Source organism: Monodelphis domestica, chromosome 3, assembly GCF_027887165.1.
Source record: "Monodelphis domestica isolate mMonDom1 chromosome 3, mMonDom1.pri, whole genome shotgun sequence".
Lineage (NCBI taxonomy): Eukaryota > Metazoa > Chordata > Mammalia > Didelphimorphia > Didelphidae > Monodelphis > Monodelphis domestica.
The window spans coordinates 486,156,874-486,181,370 of NC_077229.1; the positions used below are offsets into that span (position 1 = coordinate 486,156,874).

A 24,497-nucleotide genomic window follows, 5' to 3' on the forward strand; every position below is an offset into this window, starting at 1 on the left:
TGCCTTAAAACCAGCCAAGCCTTTCTGTCAATTCTTTTGTTTAGCCATATAATGACATGATCTAAATCTTTTTCTCCTCTCTCTCTTTTATTTGTATGTTTCAAATCGGAATGAGGGAATACTTTGAAGTCAGGCTTCTAACATGTGCAACTTAAGTGTGGCTTACATGCCCTTTGGGTACAGCCCTTGTGATTCTTCTCCTTTTTCTGTTTTTTCTGTTTTTTTTTTAGGGAAAAATAATAACACGTTAATTTCCTTTAACGAGCAAGCACATATGAACTAGCGGATCAGTGAGGCCCAACCAATTACCTGCTGTTGTTAATGTAGTCATGTAAACTGACCACCAGCAGGTGTCAGCCTAGCAAGTTTGGCTCAGTGAGTAATTGTAATTGAAACAGAATGTAATTAATTATATAATTAGATTCACATGGCCCACACACATGGATTTCTGTTTCTTTGGCCCACTACTGGAAAAACTTGGATGCCCCTGACCTAGGAGGTCCCTGGTGAAGCTCCATGATCATGAGATCATGGAATTTATAGCCTGATTATTTAGTTCATTAGGAAAATTCTCTTTCTGTGCCCAGACAGCACCGTGATTATTTCTACTCACTATTTAAGTCTACTTCTCAGTTGTTCTTATACTTTCTTTTCTCATTGTTATATCTCTTCTTGTTCTTATACTTTCCTTTCTTGTGATTATATCCCTTCTTGTTTGTACTTGGTAGAACAACAACAACAAAAAAATTAGAAGAAAGATCACAGGTTTTAGGACCAGAAGACCTGAGGTGGAGTGATACAGTGACAGGGTTCCAGATTCTGACTTCTGACTATGTGATTCTGGGCAAGTCATTTGACCCCTCTGAGCCTCCCTTGCTTCATATGTAAATGAGGAAGATTAGATGAGATGATCTCTAATATTCCTTTTAATTCTAATGCTCTATCTATCTATCTATCTATCTATCTATCTATCTATCTATCTATCCATCCATCCATCCATCCATCCATCTATCTATCTATCTCTCTGTCCATCCATCTGTCTATCTGTTTGCCTGTCTGTCTATCTACTGATATATATGATATATGTATACAAGTTATAATATACATGTAAAATATATATATAATATAGGATCCCACATTACTCCTTAACTTGCTTTGCCTTTTTTTTTTAAGTTAGAGAGCATGAAGAAGCTAGTAATGGGTTGGAATCATTAGAGAACTATAGTTTTAGAAATGGGAACATCCAACAGGAAGGTGTGACAGTCATATTCACATGCAATTCTCTTTCCCTAACCTGGGGAGAGATGAAGTGAAGGAGGTTATGTCTTAGTAGGAGCACTCTGAGAAACTTAAGTGAGTACCTGTTTGAGTTAGGTGAAGAAGGATAAGAAGAGTTGAAAGAAAGCTTCTCCATTAGAGACTTCCATGAATATTTTCTTTGGGTCCTCATAAGTTCCCTTTTCCCATTCACATAGCAGCTCCTTGACGTATTACAGTAGGCTGGCACACCAGAGGTCAGTGATTTGAGCTCCAGCTGGAGCTCATGACCGTTCCACTTGGAAGACTCAAGGAATGTCAGGATTTTTGTTTTCTTTGTTTCAAAGGGAGTTTCAACCAAGAAACTATTTCTGTTCATCTAACAAGAGAGATAAAGTTCATGAACCAGACCATGTCCTAATTTCCTGTAGCCCATTATTTTCAACTTTAAATAATGTATATTAAAAGAACCTAAGAACTGCTGAAATAATATGCTCTTCTTTAGTCCTTTCTCCATTCATTCATTCACTCATTTTTCAACCTTTGTTATTTGCTTGCTCTTTTGTTTCAGTTTGGGTAATGGAGTTAGTATGCTACAACTTCAATTGATTTAAAAGAATGGTAGTGGACTCATTTTCATTTTGGGGAAAAGTAGCTCTATAGAATTATTTAGCTTATTTAAAAATATGGATCCACGAGATCATGGAATTTATAGGCTGATTATTTAATTCATTAGGAAAATTTCCTTTCCGTGTTCTCATAGCACTGCTACTATTTATGCTTATTATTCCATCTAAGTCTCTGTCAGCACCTTTCTTATAATTTCCTTGTTAATTATTATATCTCTTTTTGTTTGTATTTGGTAGACCAAAGGAAAAAATGTCAGCATCTCCAAAAGTTCTCAGAATGTGACCATAAAGAGACAACTTTATATCTTCTCATAATCTTCTTGACTTTTATCTAATCCATTGGCAATATAAGTTCTACTGTGTGAGAGACAATATGACAGTAGATAAAGGGCTGACACTGGAGCCTAGAAAACCTGAGTGCAAGTTTCATCTTTAGGACATATGAGCTATGTGTGATCCAAGACCATACTGGAGTTTATAGCTGAGTTTCCAGTCAGCATCCATGGAGCAAGCTGCCGATGAAACCAGTGAGGTCTGGACTCCCACCAAAAAGATATCTCTAGTTGCCAATATGGGTTGTCTTCTCTAATCAAAATGGGGACTTCCTGAGAACAGGACTTGTCTCATTTTTTATTTGTAGGCCCAGGATTTTCCCATGCTTGTCCATGTTCTAAAGACCAGAAAACAATGAAACACTTAAAAGGCACCATTTCTTTCAAGTGATTGCCTTGAAGGATTAGTGTAGAAGTTTTGGGTCTTGCTCTGTGGTGAAGTGCTTGTTCTCTTCCACCTACAATTGTGGAATTCTTCATGAGGGAGCTGTTTGGTGAAGTGGGTAGAGCTTTGGACCTTGAGTCAGGAAGACGGTTCAAAACAATTCAAATCCTGCCTCAGACATTTTCTAGTTATGTGACCTTGGACAAGTCAATGGACCTCTATCAGTCTCAGTTTACTAAATTGGGATGATAATAATAGAATCTGGGAATGAGGTAGGATATGGTGTGGTGATGGACTGGCTTCTGCCTGTGTGATTCTTGGCAAGACACTGGATGCTTATAAGCCTCATTTACTTCATCTGTAGATTGAGGAGGATTAGTTCTGAGCCTCTCTAAGATTCCTTTTAACTCTAATAATATAATACTATATTACTTCTTGAACCCTTTTCCTTGATTTAAAAAAAATTAGTTAGATGGAAAATCTAATCATGAGTTGGAATGATTGGAGAATCTCTCAGAGTTGTTGTGAGGATGAAGCTACTTAATAATTGTATAATAACTTTGCAAACCTTAAAATATGGTATAAACACCATTATTGCTATTATTATTATTAATATTATTTCTTTTGCTAATTCTCGGGTAGAATAAGAGATATTGGTATTGGTCTTGGTGACCATAGCAGAGCAAGAAAGTCTCTTTTTTGATGTGTATGTTGACTACAAATAAACATAGTTCTATAATGTAAGTGGGGGTTGGGATTATGGATGAACACATGACTGGTCTGATGGTTTACTAGCGCTTGATATGGAGAGAAGAAAGAAACTGGGGAAGGGGGTGGGTATTCCAGTGTGTCTTGGCCAGTTTATAAGTACTTCACAGATTAGAAAAAAGTTGTTGAAAGGTACTGGGATAGAACACAGGAAAGGATATTTTGAAACTTCAATTTTTTTTACTTCCTTTATCACCAATTCACTTAGCAAATTGGGGCCATGGTCTATATTTAAAAAGAGCAATCTGAAAAGGAGTTTTTATTATTCTAAAAAACCTTATCTTCCATCTTAAAATAAATACTATGCATTTGTTCTAAGGTAGAAGAGTAGTATGGGTTAGGCAGTGGGGGGTTGACTTGCCTAGGGTCACAAAGTTAGGAAGTTTCTGATACCAGATTTGAGCCCAGGATCTCCTGTCTCTAGGCTTGGTTCTGTATACCTGAGTCACCTAACTGACCCTGATAAGGAATTATTTGGATATTAAGTGGCTTTTTTTTAGAAGAAATTGTTGTTGATTTGTTTCAGTCATTTATGGCTCTTCATTTTGGGGTTTTCTTGATAGATATTTAATACTTGAATGGTTTGCCATTTCCTTCTCCAGCTCATTTTACAGATGAGGAAGCTGAGGCAAACAGGGTTAAATGACTTGCACAAGGTCACGTAGCTAATAAGTGTTTTTGGCTGAATTTGAATTCAAGGAAAATGAGTCTTCATGATTCCAATCCCAGAGCTCTATCCACTGCATCACCCCACTGTTATAGAAGAACAAAGACATTTTTTAAAAGTGTACTTATTTGAGATCTTTATCTTATAGACCATTAATACTGTTTGGTTTGTTGGTTCATTGGCTCATTGAATCAACAAATATTTATTGAATGCCTATTGCTTGAAAGTTACTGTACTATGCAAGATGTCAACAAGGTCCTTGCATTCTAGGAGCTGACAGTCTGGTTAGCTAGTTGAGATATGCACCAACAAATAAGTGGGATATGAGGTAGATGATGATATAGACTACAGCAAATACAAATACAATGTAAGAAAATTCAGAGGAGGGAGATATACTTGAAGTTGGTGGATCAGAGAAGGATTATTAGAAGTGGTGACTTTTAATTTGGACTCTGAAATATGGATAGGATTCATTCAAATGGAAATGAGGGGTATAGTCCAGTTGAAGGGAATAATAAAAGGCAAGAAGCTGGGAAAATCAGAGAATGATGGAGTTCAGCTTGACTAGAGCATGGGGTGCAAGTAGGAATGCAATAGAAGGTGCCTGGAAAGGAAGATTGGGCTTAGACCATATAGGAATGGCACATTGAGTGTCTGTAGGGCTTGCTCTGGCAATAGGGAGCCACTGAATGTTTTTCAACATGGCTAGGTCATTGCTGTGCTTTAGGGAGACTAGACAGTTGGGAATATAATTCCTGATCATGGGAGAGAAATTGGGGCTATAATACATAATAATACCAAGAAAGAGAATATAGAGAGACCAGTGAAATCAATGGAACTTGCAACAATTCAGGTAAAAGGGCAGTGACTCCCAGTAGGGTAGAGGCAATAGAATTGCAAAGAAAGGGAATTGATGTGAGGGGTATGTTGAAATTCTATTACTGGTGATAGTCATGTGAAAATACTCAGCAGTCAGTTTGAAATGTGGGTCCTTGTCCCAAGAGAAGAGTCAGGGCTGGAATGGATGAATTTTCCAAGAGAGAATTTTTAGATTAGTGTGTCTACTCTAGGATCTTGAACTCTGAATACTCTTCTCTGAGTATCATTCTTTGTTCTTCTATCTCTCCTTTTGCCTTGATCTTCCTAAATATATTTTTGCTCTGGCCTCATGTTCCTTCTATCCTAATTTTGATGAGCAATTGGCCAGTTCAGCTGTGCATTATCCTCTATCCTTGAATGACTTGCTTTTGTTTTTTAGTCATTTGGTCTTACCAATCCTCAAGCCTTGGTTAACTCTGGCTTCTTAATTCTTATACTTTTGCTGCTGAATAAAGTCTTGCAACTTGGACTTCCATAAAATGATGTCATCTAATCTTGCCTGGATCTTCATTGAAGCTTAGACATCCTTTGATTCTTTCCTGGTAGACTAATTCTGTCATGATCTCCTTTAGTGGTCTTTCTTTTTTCAAGTGCTCTAGACCATCCTCAATTCCCTTCATCATCAGATGACTTAAGTGAGAAAGTTGTTCTTTATTGTAAATATCCTTATCTCACCTATTTCATGTCCTCTCAGATTTATTTTGTACCTCTTGTTGGCCTTGCCTCTTTTGCACCAACATCTGAGGAAGAGGGGGCCATTTTCTTTGCCAAGGCTAAGGTTAGTCTTTTTTAACCTGTACTTTCCATCCCTTCTTTCTCATGTCTTCTGAGAGTATGATGCATTTATCATTTATTCTTTTTTTTATCTTTTCTCTGAAATTTCTTCCTGTTAGCGCCTTTACACTGCCTTCAAAAGTATCTAAGTCTCTTCCTCCTTCCCTAATTCATTCATTCAGCTCTTTGTCTGTGATCCTAGTCTTTCTCCTATTTCACTGTCTATTGAACATTCCTAAGTGGTATCTTCAATACAACATGTTCAACTCCTTATTTTCCCCTTCCTCTTTCCCACTCCCCTGAAATCTTCCCTCTTTTTCTTTGGATTGGGCTAACAGCTATGATATCTCATCTCTACAGACTATGTATTGAATCCTCAGAGAGTGTGTGAATCCAGCTCCCAGATAATTTCCTCTGATTTATATGAATCCCAGTCATTCTAGGGATATTTAATTCTATATCTATTTTTATATTGTGGATTCCAAAAGCCCTTTCTGCCCACCCCCTCTCAATTTCAGCCAAGATGTTTGCCCCAAAGTCATTCCTCTTGTGTTTTAGGTCCTGGTGCTTCCACCTCATATTTTATCTGCATATCTCCATGCTTTACTCTTTTGGAAGTTGTTTGTTCTTTGCGCGTTCATCAGCCTTGACCTATATTCTCAACTTTGGCTTCTCTTGCTCTCTCCTTCCCTAACAAATCCTCACAGTTGGCTCAATCCTTCACGGTTAACAAAAAAGTCACCTCTTGGGTTTCAAAGGGCTATAGACCCTCTGCCTACCTCTACAAGCTCCATAAACCTAAGATCTCCTCTAATCACTTTGCATCCAAAACAGAATTTCCTCATGGCTCTACCTTCCACTGTACTTTATTGGGCAGGCCAAACTAATTGACATCCTGTAGAACCCAGTGGATACTGACCAATCTTTCCTTGTTTTCAACTAGTAGATCTAGTTTCTTCTCATTGACCCATGTTTGAGTTCACTGATAATATCAGGGTATCAATTATTTCCTTTTTCTTCCCTCCTCTTAATACATTTCCTTATAAACCAAGACCTTCATTATGGCACAAACACTACAAATCGCTATTGCATTTGGTGATTAGAAAATCATTAATAGTCATAAAACAGTGAGGACAGAAAATAAATTACTGGTGGGAGATGAGAAAATAATAGTCAACGAATATATACTATTCTTTGAAGCAGTTTGATATAGGTGGGGGAAGGGTGAGAATCACTTGAGAGAAAAGAACAGAAAAGATGAAGAAAGAAAGAAGAGACAAGAATAATTTTTCCAATCCTTGCCTTCTTTCTTAGAATTCATACATTTATAGCAAAAGAATGTAAGAGTTAGGCAATGGGGGTTAAGTGATTTGCCCAAGGTCACTCAGCTAGGAAGTTATCTGAGGTCATATTTGAACTCAGGACCTCCTCTCTTTAGGCCTGACCCTTTATCTACTGAGCCACCTAACTGCACTGAGATAAAAATAAATGATGAGGTAAATGCATGGTGGAAGCCAAAGATATGAAATTCAGGGTAGAGATAATGTGAGATATTTACATAGGTCCATGATCTGTTATTCTTTTTTAGCATTAATTTGTGATCTTTTAAAATATGTTATTCCTCCCCCTCTCACAAATTGCATGTAAAAACAATTATTAATATTTGTTTTTCTCTTCAATTGTGTTCCAAGTTGTCTCCCTTCCTCCCTCCCCTCCCTGCTCCCTGATATGGTATGCAATCTGATATAGACTTTACATGTGCAATCATGTGAAACATTTTTCCATAGTAGTCATTTTGTGGAAGAAAACTCTGACAAAAAGAAAAGAAAGTGAAATATAGTATACTTCAATCTATTTTTAGATTCCATTGGTTCTTTCTCTGGAGATAGATCTCATTTTTCATCATGAGTTCTTTGGGATTGTCTTAGAAATGATCTGTTATTCCATTCATTCCATTCCTTTATTCCATTCATTCCATTCCTTTATTCATTCAGTACCAACAACATGTAGTATACATCTATTGCATGCAAAGCACTTTGCTAGGTGCTGGAGGAGACTGAAATTTTAGTTAAGGACAAAATGCTTTATGTACTTTATCTTACTTGATCCTCACACTTGAGGTGGGCAAAATCCGTGCTTGATAGATGAGGAGTCTAGGGCACAGAATACTTAAGTAGCTTGCCCATGGGGATATAGCAAATGTTGGAAGCAGGATTCGAAAAGGAAGGAAATACTCGAGGTCTCCAGATTACCACAGAGCCTAAATATAAGCCAATGAGAGGCAACTGGAATGAGCAACTAAAGACAAGGAAAGTCAATGCCACTACATTATACTGATTGCAAATTTCCTAGGTTAAGCTATATGATATTGACTCTCAACTATATGCTCTAATATAGCCATAATATATAATATTATATAATTGTATTTAGAGAAATGCAAAGTGCATAAAGGCAAGAATCAAGTCAACAAACATTGATTAAGTGCCTGGGTCTGTGATCTTTGGTAAAGACATGTTCAGGTAAGGCTTATATGCATTTAAGAGGGATCATTTGAATTATTGGGCTTTTGTAGATGTAGAGGGTTGCTATAGGAGAAATGAGGAGGCATTTCAGCTGTAAGGGAGGGGGTTGGTATTTTTATAGAAGAACTGGAGGAAAGTAATCAGAGGTAGGGGAGGATGTCAAACGCTAGGCAGAGACATGTATGAACTTGACAAGAAATATGGAAACTTTAAGGATTTTTGAGGTAAGAGGGGATGACCAGCTCTAGGAAAGATTTGTTACTCTACTTTTAAAGGTAACCACAGGAATCCTAGGGAAATCATAGGATCACATTTTCATAAAATAATAGATTTAGAGCTGGAACAGATCTTCGAGGCCAGCTAATTTAACCCTTATTCAGGGCCACAGTTTGTAGCAGAAACAAGATTTGAACCCATGTCCTCTGACTCTAAATTCATTGCCCCTTCCAACATGTGAGCATTAGTCTAAAACACAGCTCTCTATATGCTACTCCCCTCCTGTATAAATCAGAAGTGTTCCTGAATGCAGCAAAAACAGTAGTTGCAGGAAGAGGGAAATTGAAAGAATCTTCCATAAGATAATTTTTGAATAAAATAACTGAAGACCAGATTAATAGTTTGTTGTTCCTGGTGCCATTCCCCAGCCCAAGATGGTAGCAGGACATAGAAATGAAGAGAGAGAAAGAGATGGGAAAATAACAATAGAAATTAACTTGAGGAATTTGAAATTGAGCTGGGTAATAGGGAAGGGTGTGTTTGTTTGGCAGTAGGAGAGACTAAGCACACAACAAACAAAACAAAAAACTCCAAACTCTAATTTATGTATTGACTTAAATGAGGGAAATATGGAGCTGACTATATTGCTCCATAAATTAGACTTTTCTGACCTACCACAACTTTTGAATGGGATAATTTAAAAAACATATTTCTCATCATCCTGAGAACACTTTATTAAAATGGATCATATGCATATTATGTGGCATAAATAAATCACAAACAGATATAAAGAAAAGGTAGTAACAATAAATAGGTCTTTATAGATGTACTAAAAATAGTGATTAATATAAGAAATATGAACAACATGAGCAAAAGATACAGACTGAAGAACAATATCCTGAAGAATAAGTCATAGAAACAATAAGTAATTATGTTAAAGATCATAATGATGAGACAATGTGTCAGAGAAAAATCTATAACTCTGAAAACTTATTAACAAACTAGAGATAATCAGTGAACTTTGAGCATACAGTTAAAAAAACCTAGAAAATAAGCAAAACAGAAACATTGAATTGTGAAAATCAGAAAAATGGAGAAACTTAAATATAAAAACTAATAGCTGCTATTAAAAATTAGATTTTAAAAATCAATAGACCATTAGCTAACCTGATCAAGAAAAAAGAGAGGAAAATAAAATTACTGAAATAAAAAATGGACAAGGTGAATTAAAACACAGAGGAAATAGGATTACTAAAATAATTATATGCCTGGAAAAGTGGATGTGTATCTGCATTATTAACTACAGAAACTAACAAAAATAGAAATAGCAATCCTAAATAACCCAATCTCAGATAAAAAAAATGAACTGGGGAAAGAAAATAATGACAACAACTAGGTCTGATGGATTTAAAATGGATTCTTTTAAACATTTAAAGAACTATTATTTTCTCTTTTAAAAATGATTCTCAAAAACAGAAATAGAAGCCACACTATCAACTCCTTTTTTGAAACAAATATGGTTTTGATTCCTATACCAAGGAGGAACAAAGTAGAGAAGTAAAACTGTAGACAAATTTTCCTAATAAATATTAATGCATTTAAAATTTTTGCAAAGAGAATATAACACAACTCTGTAAATTATTATGATCAAGTTAGATTCATTCCATTGATTTGATGATATTTCAACATTATGAAAACAATTAACATAATTAAACATATGAGCAACAAAAATCTGATTATTTTGGTAGATGCAGAAAAAGTTTTTGACAAAATATTATACTCATTTGTAGTCCCCCAACCATGCACATAATAGGTTCTTCTTCTAACATGATCAGAAACATGTATCTAAAATAAAAATCAAGCTTGATTTAAAATCACTTGAAGCTTTCTTAGTATAAGTCAGGTTAAGCAAGAATGCTTCCTTTCCCCACAATTACTTGAGGCAATTTTAAAAGGGACAGTTATACTATAAGAAAAGTATCACTTCAACTGCCACCTGTCAACTCCAGGATAAACTGAAGATTTGGACTTGTTTTAAGGACCCTGTGTGCTATTCCTAGCCAATTCTACTATGGATCCCTACCTATAGAATAATTTTCAATTTATTAGAATTTCACTAGAGTAATCTGGTTTTAGTCTAGAGATTTTGATGACTTTCCTTGACCTTCCTTGGTCTAGACCAAGTCATCAACATTAGATATATCCTCTGGAATATAGTACATAGATAAGAAAAGAAGTGAATGTTTGTTACTGATCACAATTCGATTTAAAATTAGACTTCTTATGGGGTTAAGAATGTTTTTCCCATTCTGACTCATTTTATAATAATAAAGAGTTTTTTTACTGGGGGCAATCATTCACTTTCCTTTCTTGTTTTTCTTCCTTTCTAATTTTTCTCTCCCCATCTGACTTCTCTCTAATGTGCCTCACCTTACAAGTCAGCCTGCACTTCCGTATCACTCTATCTTTGCTGACATAAACATTGAGGGAAGGGAAATTTCCCTTTAACTAAAGAATATTTCGTCAGCTGTAGAGGAGAAAGAAACTTTGACTCCTGTGTTTTCTAGTGTTGTTAAAAATAGCAATGGGTATGGCATTATGTTAAAAGTTTCTTTCTGTATCAATTCACGTAATCATATATTTTAATCATTTTTATTATTAATATGCTCTATTATGTTTATAGTTTCTAATATTGAACCAACATTGCATTCATATGATAAATACAGCTTGGTCATAGTGCATAATTTTGTACATATATCTACTGCTGCATGTACCCTCAAAAGGGTAGGCTCTATTTACAAATAAATACAAATGTATAAATATACACACATATATGTGTGAGTATATATTTTATGTATACATATAATTATATATTTTACACACAGAAGTAAAAATATATGTGTAGCCTCTTTGCTAGTTTTTTTATTTAAAATTTTTGCTTCAGGCTTTATACAAACTATGTTGCAGAGATTCTGATTGTTGTGCAATCTTGTTCCATTTCTTGTGGTTTGAGTAATTCTTTCAGGAGGGAAAGCATTTTTAGTGGTGCCACTTAGCCTTACCAATATAATTCCTTTTCTTTCTTGAGTAAAGGATATATTTGATTGTCTTCCTAGGCCAGTGATGGTGAATGTTTTAGAGTCCGAGTGCCAGGCCCCAACCCCACCTTACCAGAGACCAAGTGTCATGCCTACCCCCCACAGAGACCAAGTACCACATTCCTCCCCCCACTGAGTGCCAGGCATGCCCTGTCCACCCCTTATGAGGGGGGAAGTGTTACCATTGGGCTGCTGGGTAGAGGGGTGAGTGAAGTGAGAAATGTCCTCAGTGAGTGTAGAGAGGGGGAGGGGAGTGACCTGAGCACTCTGCTCCCCTCCAGCTCTGCCCCTGTGAGCTGCCCACCTTCCCTCTGGGTTCTCCCATTGGCTTCTGGACAGAGGGAAGGGGGATGGGAAAAAATGTCATTAGGCATGTTGGAGAGGGGGAGGGGAGCAGCTCTATCTAAGTCCCTCTGTTTTTCTAGTAACAAACTTTTTTCTGGTGGGGGAAATGGGGGAAACCTTGTGCCCACAGAGAGCACTCTGCATGCTATCTTTGGTACCTGTGCCCTAGGTTTGCCATTACTGTCCTAGACCATTCTGGGCATCAACTGAAATACAGATAAAAATGGTCTGTTCTGAAGTCCTCTTACATGGTTACACAGACCAGTGGTTGCAAACTAGGACACTGTGTCATAAGCCCATGGGGCACACAATCAACCAGTAGGAGAGTTGGGAAAATGAGTACTATCCTACCCTAACTTCCATAGGCAATCCACAGGTTTTTCTCCAACAAAGTTGCGCTATACCTGTTACCAATTATCCAGTAGTTCTCACTCTGTGCCCTTCTCTATCCCTGCCTCCTGTAGATGTGAAAGTTTCCCCCTTTTCTAATGAATTTCATCTGTATCTGGTATAGGGATTCATATTAGAAGCAATGCAAGCACAATCTCTTTCTTTCCCAGTATATCCTAATTTGCCTCCTTGATCTGCTGTAACAGGTAACCTAAAGAGTAGGCTCTGTGGGTTTTAACATTAAATATTCAATAACTAGGTATTATATTTTAAAAGTTTTATTAATAATAACTATAATAAAAGAACTACCTAAACCCATCTAGGTTGTGAGAAAAAAAAAGAGTGGGAGGAGTTACAGCCAATTTATAACCAATCACACAAACTTGAGGATGCAGGAAAAGGGAAAAGGATTCTAGGTAATACAGAAAGGAATTTTGGGTAATGTAGTTTTTAGGGGTTCAAGAATTTCCAACTATACAGCTCACTTTACAAATAAATAAAAATATAAATATGTGTATATATATACATGCATATATATTTATATGCATATAAAGGGAAGAATATATGTGTGTATGTATACACACACACACACACATATAAACCCTTCCCTTTTGTCTTAATATCAATTCTAAGACAGAAGAATAAATAGTAAGGACTAAGCAATTGGGGTTAAGTGACTTGCCCAAGTTACATAGCTTGGAAGTGTCTTGAGTCCAAATTTGAACCCAAATCCTTCTGATTTGAGATCTGGCACTCTATCCATTGTGCTACCTAGCTGCCCCTATATATATATGCCCTCATATTAATATATGTAAATATATATACACACCATTCTTCTGTCTTAGAATAGATACTTGGTATCAATTCTAAGCTGAAAATAAACATATTATATATATATATATATATATATATATATATATATATGAAGTTTGTTAATGAAAATAACATGTTTTGTTTGTTTTAAATCTCTGTCTTACTAGTTTTCGGGACATTCTAATTAGTACTTTGACTTAATGTGACAGCGATAGGAAAATGGTTACTAATTAGATAGCCTCCTTGTTCAAGTTTTGTCTCAGCAGTGTCAGATTTTTTAACAGTTTGTCAGCTTATAAAAATGCAGCATTGTGGAACAGTTTGGTCAGATTAATTTTACTATAAAATCATGTTCAGATATTTATAGTTCCTTTTAAAATGACAAACTGGAAATTATGTTAATACTGCAGAACATGTCAAGTACTTGTCAAAAGTTTTTGTGCATATTTGGAATGAGACTGTAGAGTAAGTTATAAGAAAATTCAATTGTGAATAATTATCTGTCTTTGAATTACACTGAAAGATTTTGAATGTTATTCTTAAAGCCATTATATATTGATGGGAATAATAATTTTTGGTGTGCTTGTTTTCTTGAGTATCTTGGAATATTTTACATCTAAATCTAATTTTAGTAGCTTATAGGGGGTGGGGAAAGACAGGTACAGACACAGAAACCTAAGGCCAGTAAAGTCTAGCAATCACATGCCAGGGCTGGTAAAAGAGCCTACATACTTGGCACTTTGTTAGCCTCTTCAGTAAGTCACATTGCCACCTTGGATACAGCTTAGCTATCCTGGAGACCTTCCCAGAATGTTTTTCTACAAGAGTAATATAGGGGAAGCCAGTTATCTCAGTGGATAGAGAGCCAGGTCTTGTGATAGGAGATCCTGGCTTCAAATGTGACCTCAGACACTTCCCAACTGTGTGACCCTGGGCAAGTCACTTAATCCCAGTTTCCTTGCCCTTACCAGTCTTCTGTCTTGGAATTGAAACTTGGTATAAATTCTAAAATGGAAAGTAAGAGTTTTTTTTAAGGTGTATTATAATTTTACTCATTTTATACTTAAATCCAATGATTATTATTATACCATTTCACTTATCTAGAACCTCTTCTCTATTGAATATGGATGAGTATTAGGAATAAAATTTTAAAAAAATTTCCAACCAAAATAGATGCCCCACGGTCATTTATGTACATTAACCATATACATTAGTCATAAAAAGTCCTCATCGAGAACTTACTTTACTTTTACTTTGTGAAAAATTCAAACAGTTAGTTAGTAGTTTTCTAAGATCTCAAAAGATTAGAAGCAACATGTTATATGGGGTTAAGGAGACAGATAGGTTAATAGCAATGTAAAATGTTAGCTGCCAACTTAACAACAGGGAAGACAGCAAAACTTAAAAACAACTGATATAACTAAAAAATCAGAGCAATATGGGGCCATTTTGTATAGAAACAAATGCATGTAATCATTAATAGGCTCTGTATTATAGTACAATAGGTAGCATTTATAATGATGTCCTTTAGTCACTATTAAAAGATAAGCTTTACTATATTTTGTTTTAAAGACAATGGAGTATGTAATATATTTTAGAAATATTTCCTTTAAAATAAAAAAATCAATTTTCATTAAAATCAAAAGGAATGTTGCTGCTGAAAAGGACAAACACTAAAACTACCTGGAATGCTTTTCTAGAATGACTCATTCCTTGAGTGTTGCTGATGGCTATTATTTTCTTGTTCTAGGAAAAAAAAAAAGTGTTGTGCTACAGAGTTCATTGTATTGATTTTCCTAATTAGATGAAGTAGGATAGAAAATTAAAAACCAAAGCAAATGCTTTACATTTTATTTGTATTGTTTTCCCCCTCTAGAAAGGCACCACTCTTTTGATGTTCTCAAAAAATCAAAAAATTCATCCACTTTCCTTGCCGCATCTCGACTTTCCAACATGCTCAATGGCAGTGATGAAGTCTATGCAAATTGCATGGTGATTGATCAGGTAAGGCCTCTGCTATCTGCTCTCCATGTTTTGTTTACAAGGTCAGCTGGTTCCCACTTTCAAAGTCAGAAAATGATAGAATGAAAAGGTAAACCATAAAAGGTATACCATTATGTTTTCTCTTAGTATGTTTAATCATTTTTTCAGTTGTGTAGTGACCCAATTTGGAGTTTTCTTGGCACTGATCCTAGAGTAGTGTGCCATTTCCTTCTTTAGCTCATGTTACAGATGGGGAAATGAAGGCAAGCAGGCTTAAGTGACTTGCTCAGGGTCACACTGCTTGCAATTGTCTAAGGCCAGATTTAAATTCCTGAAGAAGAGTCTTCTTGACTCCAGGCATGATGCTTTCTCCACTGGACCATCTAACTTCTTAAAATCTGAGAGAATATGAAAGACATTTCTTTCCTTGGACATATCATAGAATCACAGTTATCTATCAGAGATTTTGGAAGCTGTGAAAGTCTGGGCAAGTCACTTAACTTCTGCCTCAGTTTCCTCAAATCAAATGGATCACATGAGATAATAATTGTAAAGCACTTAGCACAGTGCTTGACACATTTTTAGGCTATTGTAGAGTTTTCTTTTTCTTTTTATCTTTATCTTCCATCTTAGAATCAATACTATATATTGGTTTCAAGGCAAAAGAGTGGTAAGAAGTAGGCAATTAGGATCAAATGACTGACCTAGCATCTCACAGCTAGGAAGTTTTGGAGGTCAGATTTGAACCCAGGATCTTCCTTCTCCAGTCCTGGATCTCTATTCACTGTGCTGCCCTGACAAACTGAAGACTTTTAATGGCCTTTCTCTTCCTCTTCCTCTTCCTCATTTCTCCTTCCAGAGGTTCCCATGCTTGTCAAAGAACTTCTCAAAATGGCTAGAAAAGAAACCCGATAGTCCAGAAGTAGTGGGATCAGGCCAGAATACAGCCTGACTATGAATTCCTTAGTTCTAGTTACTAGACCACTGTGGCAACTCAAGATTGCTTACCTGTTTTGGTTTTGGTTGCCACATTGCATTGTAACTTAATGGTCTACTAAAATCCCCTCGTCCTGTTCAGATGACCTGTGGGCTATCAAGGTCTCCCCAATCTTGTGCTTGGGAAGTTGATTATTTGAATGAATCCACATGTAAAACTTTGATTTTGCCTATATTAAATTTTACCTTAACTCTGAATCCTTCTTCATCATCATTGTTGTCATTAAACTCATTTACCAAGGTTTCTATATGGAATGAGGAGGGGATGGGCTTCCCTACATTTAATCCCAATATTAGCCATTCTTTTTTATGGTTTAAATTTGAAATATCCTTAGATTCCCTTCTGTACTATTACAAGTATTTTTTATAGATAGTCGTGGAAACCAAGAATGTTGTGAGATGATGCTGTGCTTCCATGAGGACCAACTTTGGAATAAAACAGAAGGATCTTGGTGCAAGTTTTGGCAAGAACAGAGAATTATTTGTGGCGCACTGTGGCTCTGTTCTAATGTCTAAGTTTTAACTCTGTTCTCCTATTCAAAATGAATACTCATTGAATTTTGCATTGTTCGACTTCTTTCTCAGAGTATTCTGTATTCCATAAACAATTTTGTTGTTAAATGCAGTATAAGTGGTTCCATTTAATGAGCAGAGACAAGTCATCCACTGATGTGTTCTGGGACATGTTTTCCCCTCTCTTTCCAAAATGAGATGAAAATGTAATGTCTTTGTAATAATTTTGCTTAAGATTTAACTTTGGTTTAATAGCTATAATGGATATTGTGTTTAATGAAAATACTTATTAATTACAGGACTGGATAGTTGTCTTAGGAACTTGGGTAACAGAAGCAGATAAAAAATGTATATATCAGGGCAGCTAGGTGACTCAGTGGATAGAGAGCCAGACCTGGAGATGGGAGAACTTGGTTTCAAAACTGGCCTTACATACTTTCTAGCTTTGTGACTCTGAGCAAGTCACTTAACCCCAATTGCCTTGCATTTATTACTCTTCTGCCTTGGAATCAATGTGTAGTATAGATTCTAAGAGGGAAGGTAGGGAATTTTTTTTTATTAAAACCCTTACCTTCTGTCTTGGAGCCAATACTGTGTATTGGCTCCAAGGCAGAAGAGTGGTAAGGGCTAGGCAATGGGGGTCAAGTGACTTGCCCAGGGTCACACAGCTGGGAAGTGTCTGAGACCGGTAGGGAATTTTTAAAAAAGTATATATCAAGTTTTTCATTATAAATTGTATGATATTGTTGCACTGATCAAGTCAGCCTAGTTAGTATGCTTTATTAACTAAGAATTGCACAAATTAATGTACTTCTCAAGTTAGTAAGTTCTGTCTGTTCTTGTTTCCATTTTAGTGGCAAAGACACTGTAAGGAACACAGAGTACCTATAGACGTTACATTTGAAACATGTTAGGATTCTCTTTTACCCTAGCAATAGCCTGGAAAGCATCCTGTCTCCTTTCCTTATTCCCCCTTTCCACCTGGCACAATTTCCTAAAAGTATTGCTAATACTTAAGGTAACCAGCTATGCTGCCACCTATTAGGTAACAACCCATTTACCTGCCTCTTTGAGAAAATCACCATCTGGAAACAATTTGGAAAGTTTGAGTGAGACCCCCCACCTGCAAATAAAATAAATAAAAAGCTTTACCTTTATTTTTCTCTAAAAACTTTTCAGAACATCCAACTTTGCCTTTCTCTAGTTATAGACTAATGCATTGCATGGTCTTTTAAAATAATAGACTTGATTTTGAATTGTAATTCTAGGGGAAAGTGTCTTAAATTATATAGTAGGATTATTGAGCTTTGTAAAACTGATAATTTCTATCCTTCACCCTTATTTCCAGCTTTAAAGACTAGTTGAAAACTAGTTGACTAGTTTAAAGTTTAAACTTTAAAGACTAGTTGAAAAAACTAAAGAAAGTTGTAATAGTCATCTTTTAAAAAAATCACAGCTCTGAACCCCCACCAGTGTATCACTTTATACCAAACCATGACAGATGACACATTAATTCAAAACAAATATATTTAATTAAAATAGAATGCCAACATAACAACAAGGAATAAAACCAAGTGCTAAAGGCTTTTGGCACCTATTCCCAAATCATTGGCACCACCAAATGCCTCCAGGGAGTGCTAGTTAGTTTTCAGTCAGTCCCCTTGTTTATGCAATGAACTGGCAGAGGAATATATCAATGTGCTCCTGGCAAACGTTAACTTTTAATAGTGCTGCAGGTTAAGGAGCACTGGAATTCTTTTTTTTTAAGTATTCTTTTATTTATTTATTTATTTTTTAAGATTTTTATTTGGTCATTTCCAAACATTATTCATTGGAAACAAAGATCATTTTCTTTTCTTCCCTCCCCCCCTTTCCCACCACCTCTCCCATAGCCCATGCGCAATTCCACTGGGTATCACATGTGTTCTTGATTCAAACCCATTTCCATGTTGTTGATATCTGCATTAGAGTGTTCATTTAGAGTCTCTCCTCAGTCATATCCCCTCCACCCCTGTAGTCAAGCAGTTGCTTTTCCTCAGTGTTTTTACTCCCACAGTTTATCTTCTGCTTGTGGATAGTGTTTTTTAGATCCCTGCAGATTGTTCAGGATCACTGCATTGCCACTAATGGAGAAGTCCATTACCTTCGATTGTACCACAGTGTATCAGTCTCTGTGTACAATGTTTTCCTGGTTCTGCTCCTTTCGCTCTGCATCACTTCCTGGAGGTTGTTCCAGTCTCCATGGAATTCCTCCACTTTATTATTCCTTTTAGCACAATAGTATTCCATCACCAACATATACCACAATTTGTTCAGCCATTCCCCAATTGGAGGACATACCCTCGTTTTCCAATTTTTTGCCACCACAAAGAGTGCAGCTATGAATATTCTTGTACAAGTCTTTTTCCTTATTATCTCTTTGGGGTACAAGCCCAGTAGGAGCACTGGAATTCTTCCAGGAACTACAGGTGAAGCTTGATCACATATCTCTTCCTACCATTGGCATGTCTTTTCTCTCTCTCTCAGACTGCATCTGTATTTCTCCAACTCTTCATCCAATCATCTTCACTAGATTCCCATCCTTCTGCTACACTACCACAGTCAAAATTGGACAATGTTACTATGTTGTGGAGTCTGCACAAAGGCATCTGGGAAGTGAGAGAATAAGATGTCTGTGCAGGCACATAACCCCTTATGTCCACATAGCTAAGAGAGCAATTGCATTGTTCCCTTTTGATTTATGGAAGATCAGTGCTAAATCTTCTCACAAAGACTTGTTTTCCATTAAAATAATCATTTAGTTCCTGTTCTCAGTAAAATAGTGAAAAAAATTTAAGCTATGTTCTAATTGGAGAAGTGTTATTCATTTTTAGAAAGGTTAATATTATCTATTTTTCTTTGACCATTTATTTTACTTTCTAACTCCAGGTTGGAGATTTGGATATTAACTATATTAATGTAGAAGGTATAACTGCCCAGTCCAGCCCAGAATCCATGAACTCAACTTTGCTGTCTCAGAACTGTGCATGTGCTTTGCCCAAGGAAACCCGTCAAGATATTATTGCATTAAGTGAAAACAGTCAAGAAACAGTGAACAGTGGAGAGTGCCAGCCCTTCATGTCTCCTACCAGTTCACATCTGCCTTTCAAACTACGTGAATTAGAAAAGGAACAAAGTCAATTGAAGAAAAGAAGGTAAGAAGCTATCTCAGGCAGATGCATGAATTGATCTAGTAGTCTCAATCAGAAAAATCTATCCCACTATATTTCTCTTAGTTGGAAATTTTAATGAGATTTGCCCAGTCCTCTTATCACAAACTATATTTATACGCTAAAAGATTCTTTTGCAAAAAAAAAATCCATTTGATATAAAAGAAATATAGTAGATAAAGCTTTTTTAAAAAATCCTTCTGGCTTTCTTCTCTCTTTTCTGTAAGGTACAACCTGTTTTATTTTTGGTTCTAGGCATATGTCACTTACTAATTTGCCTATAAAATTGTGAAAATAAAAATGTAAGAAGCTGAAGGGACTTTTACTTTCATTTTCAGGTTAGGAAATTCAGGCCTAGGGATCACAGGTCTAGTTAGTGGTCTTACTCTCAGTTTTCAGTCTACCATACTGTACTGCCTTCCTTAATTTAAGATAAATAATCTTAGCTTTCTTCCCCTTTGTTGCTTGTAGCAGAATTAGTTCCAGTTTGTATCAGACTTTCCTATAAAACTAAGGGCTATAACAGGACTTAGGATTTGAGCTGAGTCTTAAGGGAAACCAAAAGTCTGAAGTGAGGAGGGAGAACCTGTCAAGGATGGGGGGGGGGCCACCATTGTAAAGGCACAGAGTAGGAAGGTAAGTGTTATTTGTAAGGAGCAGCAAGGCCAGTGTCCCGGGATATGAGAGCATGTATCAGGAGAGGAGTGAAGCCCCTGGAAGCTTTTGGGATATTAGAGATCAGTAGTCTGCCAAGGAGAATTAGTAACCTAACTCGTTTGATTCCATAGAGAAAAAACCCAACACCCTTAAAATGTTATGTGAATCAACTCGATACTCTTTCAGTACTCCTGGGCTGGTTTTTAAAGATGGAAAGATACTATACACAATCTGAAAGTTAGAATGTTATTGTAAGCAGCCAAACATTTGATTTTCTTGAGTTAGTAAAGAACACAATGGTTTATGGATTTCAGCAGAGCTAAAAGATAGGAAAGTCTTTCCTTTTTCCTCTCTTCGACCCAAAGGATTGCTGAACTGAACAATTCCACAGGAGGTTAAAAATTACAATGAAATGATCATAAAAATGGTTCCAAAAATTGACCTTGTCTACGCTGAACTTTTATTTTGAAAAATAACTTGATAAAACTCTAAATGTGATCATGTTGAATTCAGAATTTACAGTTTTAAACCGTGCCTTTTCCCCAAACAGAAACCTTGATTCAATCCTTAGAGGGCAAACGCTCTTTGCAGATGTAAGGATGTTTTGTGTTCCCCAAGAATGCTATCTTTGCTACCTAATTTTCTAATATATAGCAGTGCTTTTGGAATAGTGCTGGGCTTGGGGACTTGATTTAATCTTTTCCACATAAGGCCACTGTCTAGGAATATTTGCATAAACCCATTTTGATTCAAAGTATCACATAATTCAAAGTACCTGTTCTGTGACCAACCAAATGCCCTACTGTTCAAAACAGGCTCTTTCATAGTTTACTGCTTTCCCTTCTTCCACCCCTCTTGGTTCTTTGCATATCCTTTTTCTAGAAAAGGCATCATCATTCCAGTCTTTCAGGTTGGTAACCTTAGCATTAGACTAGACCCCTCACTCTTCCTCACTCCAAATATCCAGCTGGTTGCTTAGATTTACCATTTTTATATTTATAACCTCTCTCTCGTAGGATGGCCCTGTCCTCTAATCACAGTGCCAGAATCCCAGTAACTATCATTTGTGATGGCCTTCACTTTTTTAATGGTCTCTGAATTGATCTCTCTGCACTGTTTCTCCCCACTCCAATCCATCTTCCTTACTTCTACCAAACAGATTTTCTTGAAGTGCAGATCTGAGCATGTCACTCCCCTACTTAGTAAATCCCATGGCTTCCTATAGCAAATAATGTAATATCACATAATATGACATGATATAATAATTTCATCTGCTTTAAAAATACTTCATAAATTGACCCTGATTTCTGTTTCTAGATTCATCTACATTATTCTCTCTCCTATACTCCCTGGTTCAGTCAGATCAGTCTGTAATCAGTTCCTCACACATGGCATTTCATCTTTCATTCCCTTACTTCTGCATTGGTTGTCCCCCACCTCTGGAATTCATTACCTCTCCAGTTCCTCTCTTCTTTCAGGACCCAGCTGAAGCACCACCTTCCAAAGGAAGCCTTCCTCAATCCCCTCAACTACTAGAACCTTCCTTCCCAAACTACCTTATATTTCATTATTTTGTATTTACTTATTCTGTGTATCCTTATTCATGTTCAAGTCTCTTCAGAGACTTGAGAAGAGGGATAGCTTCATCCTTTTCTTTTTTATCCCTAGCACCCAGTACAGTTCCAGACACATAGTCAGTACTTAATGAATTCTTGATTGATCTTTTTTTTAAATTCAACTTTACCAGATTTCTTTGTAACCAAATTAAAAGTATACCTGTGATGTAATAATGACAAAAAAAGAGGTCTGACTCCTGACAATAGAATCCTACTCTAATGCTTCATCCTGGCTTGGGGGGGGGAACCCTGAGATCTGGAAGGTGATGACCATGGAGCCTGGAAGGACCTGTCTGGCTGGCAAGGGTGTCCACTTGGATTAAAGGGACTAGCCTTGATTAAGTACAGACAGGCTAAGCACTGCAGCAGGTGATGCATATTTTGAGTCAAAGCTATTCACAAAGAGTGCCTTCTAAGGCATGGGGAGGAGACTATAATTTGCATCCATGGAGAGGGTACATGCACCGATGGAGTCATAGGTCACTGTAGTGCTAGCATTTCATCATCAGGGAGGGATGTTGAGGGGACTCTTGTTCAGAGTTTAACATGCAATGGATTATAAATGTAATGTAAATGATCAGCTCTTTCATTTTCATTTCAATCTGTTGTTTAAAATGGGGTAAAATTATGACACAGTGATAAATTTTGTGATGGGATAAGGGTGGAAGGGAGGAGGCACTGATCTCTGAATTATTTCTTGGTACACTATACATGCCTCCTTGAGGCTTCCAGCTGAGTAACAAGGGTGAGAATGATCACATCACATATTTCAGAATTCAAAATTTCCCCAGAGCCTGATATCAAACCCGCCAAGTGTCTCTGCTTTCTCTGCATTTTACATATTTGAAGGATGGCTTCTTGAGGATTGTAATGAATTTTTAAAAACAACAAAAACAGCAATATGAAGCAGAGGGAATATTAATTCAAAGCAGCTTTTATTTCTCAGAATGATCAAACATGAGAGGGGCATTATTTTGGGGAAAAAGGAATTTGGGCCAAACCATCTAATTATAAAACAAATGAACACACGAGAAAACAAATAAGCCACTTTGAGAATGACCTCAAGATTTATTTGTTCAAAGTTTTGACTCATGAGTGAATTTGGATTCAGAATGACAAAATATGGTTGACAAATACATATGTGGCTTTCATTAATTGATTAGGCAGGAAGAAGGGGCTCTGGACTATAAGTGATAAAGTAAGAGAATGGAAAGAGTGTTTCATTTGTCAGTCTTAATAGGTCTTTTGCACTGCTAGTCCATTTCCCTGAGATTATAATGGATCCATCTTTTTATGTTCAGTTATGTTAAGGGATTCAAACTAAGGTCCTCAGGCAACACACATACACTAAGTATTTCCTATGTTCTAGGCACTGTGTTAAGTGCTAGAGATAAAAAGAGAGGTAAAAATATGGTTCTTTCCCTCGTGGCACTCTCATTCTTTTGGGGGATGTAAGATGCAAATAATTGTGTACAACATTTAAGACAGATACAAGGTTGATGGATATATGGGGTGGTTAGATGGCACTATAGTACATAAAGTCCTGGCTGGGCGCTCATCATCCTGAGTTCAAATCTGGCCTCAGATATTTATTATCCAAGAGACCATCAGCTCATCACTTAAGCCTGTTTGCCTCAGTTTCCTCATCTCTTAAATGAGATAGAGAAGGAAATAGCTAATCACTCCAGAATCTTTGCCAAGAAAACTCCAAATGGAGTCACAAAGAATATGTTCTTCTGTCTTAAGATGAGGGTTTAATAAAAACATTTTTTAAAATTTATTTTGTATTTTAGTTCCAGCCTTGATGCTCTGGATGTTGATAGTGAAGGGGAAGGGAATTCTGAGCAGTCCCATATCTGCTACCCTCCAGAGACTCACATTTCCTCAGCAACAGGGATCACAAGTGGGGATGAATTGGATTCTTTTGAGACTAATGTCGAACTGGACTTTAACATCAGCAGAACTGAGTCGCTTTCTATTTCCAGCAATCTGCAATCAAAGGTATTCTGATTTTTGCTTCTTTTTCACTTAACTGTAATAATTTGGTTATGTAAAAGTACTCACATATATTAAAAAAATATATATGTATATATATATATATATATATACACATACCCATCTTCATCTCCATATACACTTTACATATATATTTTCACATATTGGTACACACACCCATGAAAGGTTGCACCCAGTATATGAAGTATATTTTGGAGCCTCTAGCCCAGACTAGGTCTATCTCCTTTTATTATTTTCCTTCCTTTTCATTTTCATAGCACCTGTTCATAGAGACTCATTGTTCATCAGATGAGTACAAATTAAGACAGTCCTTACAAATCAATTGAAAACTTTTACACACAATTGTCTTGACCAACTTGCCTTGGACAATGGACAAAAACTGATAACACAGTGAATATAAGTCAGCACTCTTACTTGTAAAATGTTCCTTGC

The 24,497-nt window shown here is 36.4% G+C and overlaps 1 protein-coding gene across 12 annotated transcripts in view; it reads left to right on the forward strand.

Moving 5' to 3' along the window:
- Window positions 1-24,497, forward strand: part of ARHGEF28 (Rho guanine nucleotide exchange factor 28) — a 373,512-nt gene that overhangs the window by 225,935 nt on the left and 123,080 nt on the right. For all 12 annotated transcript variants that reach the window (XM_056824748.1, XM_056824754.1, XM_056824753.1 and 9 more), the window contains 3 exons: window positions 14,952-15,079; window positions 19,496-19,761; window positions 23,843-24,050. In XM_056824748.1, the coding sequence (XP_056680726.1) occupies window positions 14,952-15,079; window positions 19,496-19,761; window positions 23,843-24,050 (602 nt within the window). The remainder of the gene's footprint in view (window positions 1-14,951; window positions 15,080-19,495; window positions 19,762-23,842; window positions 24,051-24,497) is intronic.